This window comes from Manacus vitellinus, unplaced genomic scaffold (assembly GCF_001715985.3).
Source record: "Manacus vitellinus isolate BGI_N305 unplaced genomic scaffold, ASM171598v3 scaffold_21_pilon, whole genome shotgun sequence".
Taxonomy (NCBI): domain Eukaryota; kingdom Metazoa; phylum Chordata; class Aves; order Passeriformes; family Pipridae; genus Manacus; species Manacus vitellinus.
Window position 1 is genome coordinate 3148595 of NW_021939546.1, and position 12960 is coordinate 3161554.

Consider the following 12960-nt stretch of genomic DNA (forward strand, 5'->3'; position numbering starts at 1 on the left):
TTAGAATATCAGATGAAAATGATTAGTCAGCATTGTGGTTTAATCTCTGTAGCAGCCAAGCCCCTGGAGCCACTTGCTCACTCCTCCACAGTGGGATGGGGGAGAGAATCCAAAGGGCGAAGGTGTGAAAACACATGGGCTGAGATAAAGACAGTTTAATAGGTAAAGGAAGGCCACGTGCACAAGCAAAGCAAAACAAGGAATTCAGTCCCCATTTCCCGTGGGCAGGCAGGCATTCAGCCATCCCCAGGACAGCAGGGCTTCATCATGCATAGCAGTGACTTGGGAAGACAAACTCTGTAACTCCAAACATCTCCCTCTCTTTCCTCCTTCTGCCAGCTATTACTGCTGAGCATGACACCGTATGGTGTGAGATACCCCTGGGGTCAGCTGGGGTCAGCCATCCTGGCCATGTCCCCTCCCAGCTCCTCGAGCATCCCCAGCCTGCTCGCTGGCAGGGCAGGGCGAGGAGCAGAACAGCAAGTGCAGCTCAGCAGGAGCTGTGTTATCTGCACTGTCTTGGTCATAAATCCAAAATATAGGACAGCATAAACTTCTCTGAAGAAAACTAGCTCTACTCCATCCAAAACCAGTACAGTCAGGAAAATGTACTTGTTAAGAGAAGGCTGAATCCTGTAGCCCAGGATCCTGTACCCCTCCAAGGCTGCTACAGCTCCCTGTCTCTAGGTCCAACCTAAGGCTGAGCAGGTGCTCCCAGTAAACGCACACACCAAATACTTGTATATAGCACATATATACACAGATTGACAGACAGACACAGCACTCAAAAACACCAGCAGCACCAGTGGCTTCAACCTGTTTGGCAGATCAGGATGAAGGTCCATTAGTTTATGGAATTCCTGCTAATGGACCTTCCTCCACTGAAGATTTTATTTATATATACATACCCATGCACATACATGTATTACTGTACATATGCACAGGTGTGTGACATAACAGTCATATATTTTGTTTTAGATACCACACAGGTTCGCTGGCATTCGGCGCCTTAATTCTTGCAATTGTCCAGCTTATTAGAGTAATACTGGAGTACTTGGATCACAAACTGAAAGGTGAGGTTTATGAATCTGCTGTAGGTTGGTAAGACCTCCTTTGCTAAATTACTTCTTTACTTTTCCAAGTGTTTTTTTAACAATGAGAAGAGATTAATTTCACATTATCCATTGTAGTTTCATTTGAAACTGGTAGATTTGTGCTAATTTACTCAAACTGAGTCTATGTTCTTTGGAACGTAATGTAAAGTTCAAGTAAAATGTGAATCTGATCTAATTGAAAGCTAGTGAGATAAATTTGGTCGAGAAAGAGAGTCCATACCTAGAAGGAAAGAAACAACATTTCTGCTTTTGTCACAATTTAAGATTTTTTTTTTAATAGCTTTCTACATTCTGAAGATGGTTTATGAATTGTACGTATGATGTACTCTCTTCTGGTTTTTTTAGGTACTCAGAACTCCTTCACTAGATTTCTACTCTGCTGCCTCAAGTGCTGTTTCTGGTGTTTGGAAAAATTCTTAAAATTTATAAACAGAAATGCCTACATCATGGTATGTGCCATGTCTACATGTGGTCTACCCTATCTGGGACACATAAATACCCTAGCCATTACTAGTTGGTCAACAGTCAGCAGTACTTGAATCTGCTGAATAAATAGTGGGATTTATGGGAGTTTTCAGGACATGCATGTGGTTCTACCATGAAAAAATAAGATTTTTTTTTTCTTCTAATCTCAGCCTCTTTTTATGCCTGTCTTTGTCTGTCATCCCCACCCCCAAAGCAAGTGGGAAGGGATGGCATAACTGGTTAATTCTCCCTCTGATTCAGCAGTTGAGATACTGATTTCAACAAGGGTATTACCTTTTTTCATATTGCATGTTGATGACACTTCTGTTTGGAGGCAGTGTTTGAATAAGGAAGTCAGAAGGCATGTGATAACTGTATTTCCACCTGGAAGTTAAAAGCACAAATTCTACTAGCAGCAGTAGTGATATTTCTCTAAAATAACCCTTCTTAGCTTCCAGATAAGAGAAATTTGAAATTTTCACATAAATAAACAAACACAGATTTAAGCCTAGGATATTCTGACTTGAAGCAATTTCAGTGATTGAATGGTATGGTCACAGACTTCTTGTCTCAAAGGAGGTGGCTGTAGTGGGTCCATTATAACCTATGTTCCTGCAATTGGTGTTTCAAATTAAGGCTATCTTGAAGAGGAAGTATTGTTTTTGACAGTCTTTACAGTTGATAAACTGTCTGAGATAAGTGTATCCAGTGTATCTTACCCTTGTGGACACTATTCCAGGAAGAAATGGTTTTGTTCCTGGATAACTTTAACTGCTTTACTTTATGCTGATTTCTTCAGTGAAAGCAGCATATGGTCCAAGAAGGTACCTACAGGAGTCAGCTCACTTCAGCTCTACAAGTGCCTGTTGCTTTCCACTGACCATAAATCTAATGTGGGTAACTAGCAAAGGGAGAAGAAACCCTCAGCGAGTACCTTTTTTGCTCTGCTTGGCAAACTGAGTACTGAGTCTACTGCCTGTAGGATCACAAGGGGTGGCATGCTCATCACCAGGTGATTTGAAGGGGAAAGGCGGAAAATACTCTGTCCCTACCTGGTGGGAAGCATTGAGAAGCAGTAGGAGACTGGGTGAAGTGCTTTATGTTCATCTGAGTTCGAAGGCCATATATTAGAGAAAACTACGCATTACACGCAGGAAGATTCTGGCATACAAGGAGATATCCTAATTATTTTAAATACCTAATAGCTACTATTATTTTTCAGATTGCCATATATGGTAAAAACTTCTGCACCTCGGCAAGGGACGCATTCTATTTGCTTATGCGGAATGTGGTGAGGTAAGGGACCATCTCCCAGTCCTTGGAAATGTCAGGAGTTGCCGCTATTGCACTCCGAAGACATACTTCTTTCCTCTCATATATCTCCTCCAAATACTACTGTGAGCTGCTCTGTCCTCAGCCGTGGCCCTCACTATCACTCAGTGTGTAACAGCAGGCTGTCCAGCTGTACAGTAACCTGTGCAAAGTTGATATAATCTCATGGGTTTGTTGTGATTGCTCCTTTAAATTCGTAAGAACCCAGTAGATTGTAATAATGCCTCCAAGAAACCAGTGGTGCCCCTGAGAGATCTGTGGATACACAGGAATGGGATGCTCATTGTCTGCCATATGTGTGTTTCTTGAGCTTTGGTCCACTTACTGTCTGGGAAAAGGAAAGCAGAAAGACTTAAGTCTTCAGATTCATTCAGAAAGCTTATAGGGTGTCAGACAGTGGAAGGAAAGAAGAGAGAGTACTTTGCTTTCAAAAAGAGTATCGTTTACATAACCAGATCTCCCCTGGTGCTGGGAACTGTCCTGCCCTTTTCTCCACTATCAAGTCTGCTGCCAAACTCCCTGTTCTCATCAGTACTTTCCTTCATTGTGTCTGGCTCTTCCTTTACTACTGTGAGATCAAAAAACAATGGGAGAATAACTTAGGAGCAGGCCATGTTGATGCAATAGCAGACAGTCTAATTACCAAGCAAGAGACACAGTAAAACTAGTTAAGTAGTTTAGATTATAAAGTGAAGGACTGGGAGGAGGAGAGAAATGGAGAGGGAGGCTGAAGGAGAAGATGGAAATGATGCTTCAGGAAGAAGAAGAAAGGATTGAAGATGGGACAATAGAGTGCTTTCACTGTGTTAGTCTGCACTCATATCAGGGCAGTGATGTCCACACCATGTAGTGCCTATGCAATAGAAAAGCTGCCTTCATTTCCTGACAGAATATCATCTCTCTGTCCTTTGTGATTTTACTCTTAATCCGTAAAAGCAATATCTAAAAGCCAGGCATATAATTTTGTTGTTTCAAATGAAGATGTTTTATCTTGTGTATTTTGCGAAATCTGAATTCTGACATATTAATGGTGATTGGTCTCTTTAGTAGTTCTTAATGTTTATTTTTCGTGGTAGTCAGTGCTGTCTATTACTATATCCATAGACCTCAGTGCTGTGAAGAGTTTGATGATACAAAGCTCATTTCAGCTCATCGGTATTGTTGTTCTGTCAGCCTGTGAAATCAGCAGAAGACAGCTTCTGGTCATGTTTTGCCATATCCATAGATTTAAGGAGAAAGAATACAAATTCTGTTCTGTGATGATTATGTATCATTTATCTTTTGCTGAACAGAGTTGCAGTTCTGGACAAAGTAACAGACTTCCTTTTATTCCTGGGGAAAATTCTTGTTGCTGGTGGTGTAGGTAAGCTAATTGTTTTTTTTCTGAGTTGTGTGTTCTAGTTTCTGGTACCTACAAACATGGCTGCTGTAATCATATATGCTTAATTAACAGCTGGAGGTTCTCATCAGTCTGACTGTTTGGAAATCTGTTCCTGTGTTTCTAGAATTTGCAAGATTGAACTAAAATTTTTTTTTTCCTTTCTTCTTCCCCCTTCTCCCCCCTCCCAAGCCCCTGATGTGCCTTGACAGCATCTTTTCCTTAATTGCTTTTACGGCTCTTCTGTGTGTGTGGCTGGCACAAGGTCTTCTGCAGCCACAGCATCATAGTTGGATCAAAACAAATTCACACCCAATAAGTCAGCCACAGTCAGTTCTCCTTTCATAAGAACTGAACAAAATTGCAAATGAGATTCACCTGGTAGCAGACAAGATGCCTAGAAGAGGTGTTTCAGGTCTGCAGGAGATAGGCCGGAAGCTCTGCTGTATTCTAGGCCATTAAAACTATAAGCTAAAGAAATAGAATATTTCTAGCATTCTTATAGGGTTTTCTTGGTTATCAGGAAATATCAAAATAGATTACTCATGGTTTTCTGTGACAGAAAAGTGTTTTTCTGTTTTTTAAATGAAACAATCTCAGAAATTCAGGTTGGCAGTATTCCCTTTTGTTTTTTTAAATTGTCACAGCAGTTTTAAAAACACATTTTACAAATAACCATATTTTGCATTCCGTATACCTTAAAAGATAACTAATTAATTATATTTTAATCAAAAATTGAAAACTAGTAACCAGAACTCATCTAAAGTATTTTGTCATTACTGTAGAATTACATCATTTATTAATTTTGCTATTAAATTCAGTAGAATGATGAAACAGACCAATTCATTAAAATATTTCTGGGCCCATGAGTATGTTTATGGTAATGAATTCATTTACATATATCTTCTGTTAGATAATTAGTATTGAGGAATTTATTGTTTACAAACTTTTATTTAAACCAACCTTGGATCTGTTGTCTGTCTCGTCCATTCTTTAGATGTTAAGAAATAAGGGCTAGCATGGAAGTCACTAATTGCCTGTGCTTCTTGCAGGTGTCCTTGCATTCTTTTTCTTCACACAGAAAATTCCAATCTTTGCACAGGAAGTGCCAACGTTAAATTACTACTGGGTACCATTGTTGGTAAGGCAACCATCTAATCTTCTGAACGCTGGGGGCAGTTCGAGGTGCTCAGACTGCTCAGGGCATGGTCTGATCACAACTTCTGTGGTCAGCCCCTCAGTGGCATAGTATCCACTGAGGTGAGGACTGATCTGCTCTGCTGCAGTCCTGAAGGCAGTGCAGTGACTCTGCATCTTCAGAAAAATTAGGTTTCACATCTGCTTTTCTTAGACTTCCCAGACAATAAAGGCTGGTGGTGAGGCACTGATGGCAGGGTGGCTTCTAATGGAGGGGATGTGCAATGCATCTCCAGGATGAGTGTTTCTTGAAGGAGTTCAGAATATTCTTGGCATATATTCTCTCTGGAGGTTGAAATAATTCTGTTTTGGCAGCTGGAAAATGAGTGGCTACTGCATGTTAGAATGCAGTGTCTTGACCCTGTGATCTCTGTCCACAGCACTAGAAACCTTTGGTAGAAATACAGAGCTGACATTAAATTCTCCCAAATTTGCTTAGCAGACTAGGCTTCTGACTTGTGTTAATAGTGCCACATTGGCACCAAAAGAAGTTTGGGGGTTTATTGTGGTGGTTTTTTATTTTAGACAGTCATCATTGGCTCCTACCTAGTTGCACACGGGTTCTTCAGTGTCTATGCAATGTGTGTCGACACGCTTTTCCTCTGCTTCTGTAAGTACTACCTTTTCTTTCAGTAATACCTGCAAGTCATGGAAGGGGGAGTAGAAAACCACCTTGTCCTTTCCTTACAGAATTCTGGTGGCATACTGGCAGACTGTGAAAAATTAGCAGCTTCTTCTTTTCAGATACTCTCCTTGATGCATTCTGTTTTAGTATTCAAATTTAATTAGTTTAAAAAATGTAAGGTAGCTTCATGGTTCATGGTGGTACCTGGCTTTTGTCTTTCAGATATTCCTTAAATTTCAGTAAGTTTGCTTCAGGGTGTTTTGTGAAAAGCCCTGTACAGTATTGATTCACTTAAACTTCTTGATAATAACAAATATATTCTTTGGTATGTGTACTTTGTTTTCAGCATAATAACCCTGAACGAAGTATTATGCTGAATCACCTTAAGAATTCTGTAAAATATCACTTGAAACTATTTGTCCCTTGGACCCCCGATGGCAAGCAATGATGGGCACTGTCACAGGGACAGAGAATACTGAAATTACAAAAGAAATCTGTTGGTCTCAAATTGGGACATGATTATAAGAAGTGGATGTCCTTAGTATATAATACCTTCCCTGTGCTAGATTTTTCTATAAAGAAATTCATTCTGATAGGTCAGTGTAGAAGTTACATGGTAGTGATTGGTCTTCAAATTGGCAAATTTAATAATACTAAGGGAATACTGAAATAGTCATAAGCTTGATCTTTCATATATATGCACAGTGGATTACTGATGTGAGATAAACTGACTTTAGCTGTGCTTCCCTGAAAACTGAGGTTAGCAGTGATTCTGGAAAAACTAGGTTGCCGAAGAGTCATAGGAACAAAATCAATTAGAAAACTGAAAGTTGAGAGCTATGTCCTATTTATCTCAAGTAATGGACCTTGGTTCAATACAAACAGGCAAATATGGCACTAACAACTCTCTGAGAAATAAACTAAACCATTAATTGTTATTAAACCATAAATTGTTATTTATTTATTTATTATTAGTGTTTGTGTTAGTATTATTAGTATTCAAATCAGTATTGAAATTTTATTTATTTATTTATTTTAGAAAGAAAGAAATGGAATTTAGCAGATTTGTTGGTGCACTCCAAAATTAGAAGATTTTTCTTTTAGTTTATGCCAAAGACACAGGGCATATGCTACCACAGAGATATATTAGGATTTGCCATCTCTGACCTCCTTAGCCACTCCTCAGAACTGGTGCTTTCATTTTGGCTCTGCAGATCCAGCCTTTGCAGGGTTGCAGTTGCAATGTCTGTGCTTCACTGCACACTCCCTCCCGACTGCCTTCGATGTGTAATTGGTCACTGGTCTGTGACTGCTGCATGGCACCAGCTGGGCTGAATCCTGACCAGTGACTTAGTCATGACCTTCTGTAGGAAAAAAAGTAATAAGTCTGCCTTGGTTTTTTACATTCGTATTCTGTTCTGCTTCCCCTGCTTCCGTTCAGTAATGGACTATAGATCATATAGAATATTGCGCACTCATGGCAGCAGGTTTTCAAATGAACTTTATCTTAGGAAGCGAAAAAGAGTCCAGAGTTAAAAAGTGCTTAAATCCATAGCTCTCTTTGTGATAAATTTGCTAGCAAGAGGTGTCCAAAATGCCAGGCTTCAGTGGAGGAATGAGAATTTCTGAAAATTTCCACCTATACAGCCAAACCAAAGATCTGGAGAATAAAAAGGATATATTGCTTTCACGTAAAAATGTCTAGATGTTTGTGTCTCTGTTTCATGTAAAACCCCTTGTGATTTGAGAAAATAGAAATTTTATAGTGTTCTTGATCAAGGACATAATTAATAATACAGCTTAATTGCATTGATTGAGATTTTTCTTAATGTTAGGTCTTTTACTCTCTCCTTACTTCAATTCTGTTTGTATCTGTGTGTGTGTGTGGTTGTACTGCTGTTGGCTTTTTTGACTGCTTTTGCTGTGTAAATTCAGGTGAAGACCTGGAAAGAAATGATGGATCTACAGCAAAACCCTACTTCATGTCAGCAAGCCTCCACAGAATTCTAGGGAAGAAGAAACTAAGCCCTAAGAAGGCAGTGGGATAACATGCACTGAACCTCGACATCAAAAAGTGTCACTTTTAAGCAAAACGTGTATAAAGTAGGCAAAAGTAAAAACCGTAAATTATGCTTCTGGTTAATGGGTGATTCTTTTTTTCCTTTTGCTTATATTTAATACAAAAGAGCAACATCAGTAACATTTAATTAGTTTAAATGCTTAAACTAACAGCTGTGAAAACAAGGCCACGTTTTAGTTTATAGAGTGCCTATGGAAAGGAAAATGTAAATTTGAAGCTTTTATAAGTCTATAATGATGTTTTAATAATTTTTGTAATACAAGTTGCTGCCTTAGATGACAGCAGTTTTGATAATGTTTCTTTTTATAAGTGTATATTTGTAAAAGAAATTCAGGCAATTTTTTGAAAGCACTAACATATAACCTAATTAGCCATAAAAAAGATAGTTTAAGACTCTAGTTAACCTGGAGATGGTACTAAATTTGTAAATATGGTGCTATGATTGTATTTTTTTGTACAAGCTGGTTCACAGCTATTTAAACTGTGATTATACATGCATTAATGATTCCCTACACTGAAAAACGTAGTGATATTTTAATCACATCCACAACTGCATCTTTTAAGACATGATGGTACCCTGCAGGTCCTCAAAGAAGGAAGTCAGAAAAGACTTTAGTTGATACTGCTTAAAGTGAAGTTTTCTGTAAGTTGTGCTTAAAAGATGATGTAACTGAGAGAAGGTCCCACTGCACTTGAAGTGATTTGTGGTTCACACAAATGAGGTTTCATCTGGTACAAGATGGTGAATGTATCATTTTTAGCTGATGTCTAAGAGAGATGCACATGTGTTAATATTAATATCCCCCTATCTCTGACAAGTCTCTGAATGTGTTCTGTGTTGCAAGGACGTTGAGCTTCACTGAAAGGAAAACCAAATACAAGTCTTTTTTTCCTTGAAAGAAAGTCTTTGCCGTGTGTGTGCACAAGGAGTTCCATTGCCTCTGCCCAGCTCAGAAGGGCTCTTTACCAAGCCATTGGAACAACTGTGCAACTGCTGAGGGCCAAGGGTGCACTTTCTGCACGTCTTCAGGCTCCCAGTGGCTCACACAGTAAGGTATTAGGACATTGAATTCAAGTCTTCTCATGATACAGGATTAATTATTTGGCTACTGAGAGATGCTCTGAAAGATTTAGTTTGCTTTTTGGTTATTAAATTTGCCCAGTCATTAGTACAAAATCATTAATGCATTTAACATTCTTTGTGGTTTATGACCCTCCCACTGCGGTTAAGTAACAGCTCTGCTGATGGAAAAAGTCCAGCACTGAAGTGCTTCTCAAGTCTGTTACTTCCAGGAGCTGAGCTGAAAAGGTTTTAATTTATTAGTCTCCTGGGGGACCAAGGACCATACTGAGACCCTAGTTTTCATGGGTTCCACTGTACTAAGTTATTCCAGTACTGTCCGCTTTCCAGGAGTTGCATGTGCCATAAATTTGCCAGTTCTATGACAGGAGTTCAGCACCTGGAAATACTTTTGTAGCCCTAGGTATCAATTGGTGTCACAAAAAGAAAGGCAAATTCTTCTTCAGATGATTTGAAGGCAAGTTTCTGGAAAATGTACTGACCATCCCCATCTCAGTGGGATTTTGCTCTCTGACTTACAGCTGCAGTTTGTGATGGCTGTAATTGCTACAAGTGCAGGAACATTGTCCTTTATGCAGCGGGTCTGGGATTGTGGTGATGTGAAGGTAACCTTCTTCACCCACGCACTCACACTCATGGGCATGGACAGATCATGAAATCCTGTGACCTGAGGTGCAGGTGGGAGGGTCCTTGAGAGCATTCTCCGTGGTCCAGTGGGTGCTGCAGCACTTTTCCTTGAAACAAAAGTGAGGAATTCAGTTTAGGATTCAAATAATGTAAAATAAAGGTGTACAGTTTCAAGCATAACTACTGATTATGGGCACCTTCAGTTTTTGGTAACCCCTTGTGAGATACCCCAAAGTAAACCTGACTTTCAGAAAGGACTGAGAGCCCTGCCTTGGGAAAAAAAATCAGATTCTTGAGGGATGAAGTTTTTCATCATCATCAGTCCTTTCTCATTATGTGCATGGCATGGAATTCACACCCCTGCCAGGATTCTAATTTTTTCTGAGAATTAAGTCAGTAACTTTTGAGGGTATGTGTCACCATTCTGTGATTAAAGAAGCTGCTGGTCTAATTACAGTCCACGTTCTAAAGCTTTTTTTTTTTAATGTGATTAATTTGGTGACAAAGAAACTGCATTAAGTAATCTATATTTCTACTGGACTTGAGTGTCTTACTGGGAGCTCAACTGGAAAAGCTTCTGATACACCTTGCTTTTTTATCATATGAATGTAACCATAGAATTTACTAGGAATAAAACATAATAGAAATAGTATACAGTTATTTGATTAGAAGACTTTTGTAACAAACCTATGCATTTACTAAATGAATTTCTAAAAGTGAAAGTTTTAAATTGTATTATTATTTATATGAAGTAAAAAATATATATGTATAAATTTGCTCTTCTCACTATTTTGTGAAAGTCTTTAGAATGTAAGTGATCATCATTTCTGAGAAGAAAATTTAAAAGCCATTTTCTTAATAATTATGAGAACTGTGAAAATACAAAGCAATACCATGTAGGTTTTGTAATCAATAAATTCAGTAAGTAAATAATAATTATTTAATATTAAAATCGGCTTTTAAAAGATAAATTGCTAATAGTTCATAAGTCAAAATTAATGCAAGTATTTACTTGGGAAATAATCACCTGAGGTATTTTAAGACTGTCTTATTAGAATGGGTCCTATACCCTGTGGGCCAGAGTTGCAGATGTGCACCACGGAGGAGGTACTGGTATTGACATTTATGGATTTGGATATTTACTTTGTTGCTCGATTTAGTATAAAATTCAGAATTTCATTTTTTGCTTTAGAGAGTGGAAGACAGTCAAATATGTGGTGTGAGCTTTGCTGCTGAGCCCCCTGGGGCTGCTGCCACAGTGTCCCCCTGGTGCAGGGGCAGGGGCCCAGGCCAGCCCCGACTGACCGGGGTGGTTCCGTGCCTGCAGGGGAGGGAGGGGAGGACCCAGAACCAGCAGGCACAGGGTCCTGCCAGGTGCTTTCTCTCCTGGGAGGAACTTAGGGAAGGCAGGTGGCTCTGCAGAAAGACCCTTTTACATGAGTAGAAAGACCCCTTCTCAACATCACAAACAAGCGGAATGTAGAAACCAAGAGACAGTAGAAAACACCCCCTGTCATGACATCCACACACTCGTGTTTGTTTAGTTTGGGTTGGATTCATTGTATGTCCCTACGCCATATTTCTGGATGGCTTTCATTTCCATGTTTTATACCAAAGTTTTAATGTCAAGCCTTCAAATTTTGTAAAAAAAAAAAAAAAAAAAAAAAAAAGAGAAAGTAACCACAGAAACAAAACAAAGAAACAAGAAGATGGGATCATTTCTTCTGCGGGAGGGAGGGTGTTTCCAAATAGTATTCAGCAGCTGATTCTTGGGTGTTACAAGGATGCTGAATATTCTTCTAAATGTTAGTATTTAATTAAATATTTTACTATTGCATGTTCTGCTGTAGAACGGGAAAAATATTTTGGCAGATGCAATGTCAGGCTGATTCTGAGATAGTCAGTAAGTGTTCTTCCACAAATGGACTGTCAGAGAAGTGATTATGAAGAATAAACTGACTGGTTTTGAGTAATGCAGAATGTCTCCCTTTGACCAGTTGCTCAGCCTGAACAGCTGCGTCCTTGCAGACAAAGTGCCTTACTGGCTGTTACTTTACCTGGGTTACATTTTGAAATTTATTCATACCATGTAGACCACAAAACAAAATGCTAGGTAAGAAAACCAACACTCTTTGTTTCAAATTAACTGACAGAAAATGAATTGTAGGAAGGATGTCAGATGTGTTTGGACTGCATGATGCAGCACTCACAATTTCCCTGTTGCTGTTGTCAGATCATGAAAGTTGACAGTGTGGTCCGGGAGAAAACCTGACAATTTGGGTGTTGCAAATAATCAAAAACAATGCAAGACTGTTCCATTTTTTAATAGTAGATTTTTTTAATGGCTTTAATTTCTGTTATAGTGGACTTCTGAGTAGGGCCTATTCTGCTTTTGGTTACAATGATCGTGTGTGTTGTACTTGTGTAACTGTGGGGAGAACTGGGCTCTTGCTACTTAAAACAGAAGGAATAAAGCTAACAAACGTATTACTGTAATACATCCATTTGCGTGTTTATAAGCATAAAGTTCATTTTCCATTTCAAGACTGATAATTTCCTATTATGGAAGTGTTTTATAAATTGTTCAAATTTTTTAAACTTTTGATACAGGCAATGATTTTTGAGGTAATATGTAATTTGTACTGCACTGTAAACAATTAGAAAGGTAACTCTTCATGTACAAGTAACACTAGTACTACTAATATTAAAATTGTCTGTTGCTCTATGCTACAATATGTCCACATGTATTTGTCCCAAATAATGAGTAAACTATAAAAATGGCTCTTCAAGGTTTAAGAAATGAAAGGGAGGTTACTGTTCCATTAATGTGATTCTTAAGGTTGTATTATCTTGCCAAAACCAAATTAACACGAGCACGAGGGTTCGAGCTCTAAACCCTGTTGCTTCTGCTATGCAGAAATAGATAGGTATTGTTTAAATATCTTTGATAACGAAAGTGCTTAATTTTGTTGTTAATTCGCCGGTTTACAGTTCTTGGGGATTGTTCCAATAAAAATTTCGATATAAACCGGAGTGCGTCTGCACCGCGCCGGGCTGTTC

At 38.8% G+C, this 12960-nt stretch overlaps 1 protein-coding gene across 1 annotated transcript in view; it reads left to right on the forward strand.

The window, feature by feature from the left end:
• SLC44A5 (solute carrier family 44 member 5) overlaps nt 1-10852 on the forward strand; it is a 70667-nt gene extending 59815 nt beyond the window's left edge. Inside the window, exons 15-22 of the mRNA XM_029959731.1 lie at nt 340-395; nt 979-1073; nt 1461-1564; nt 2803-2876; nt 4205-4275; nt 5343-5431; nt 6013-6097; nt 8048-10852. Of these exons, the coding sequence (XP_029815591.1) occupies nt 340-395; nt 979-1073; nt 1461-1564; nt 2803-2876; nt 4205-4275; nt 5343-5431; nt 6013-6097; nt 8048-8160 (687 nt within the window). The 3' untranslated portion in view covers nt 8161-10852. The remainder of the gene's footprint in view (nt 1-339; nt 396-978; nt 1074-1460; nt 1565-2802; nt 2877-4204; nt 4276-5342; nt 5432-6012; nt 6098-8047) is intronic.
• Nucleotides 10853-12960: the final 2108 nt, after the last annotated feature.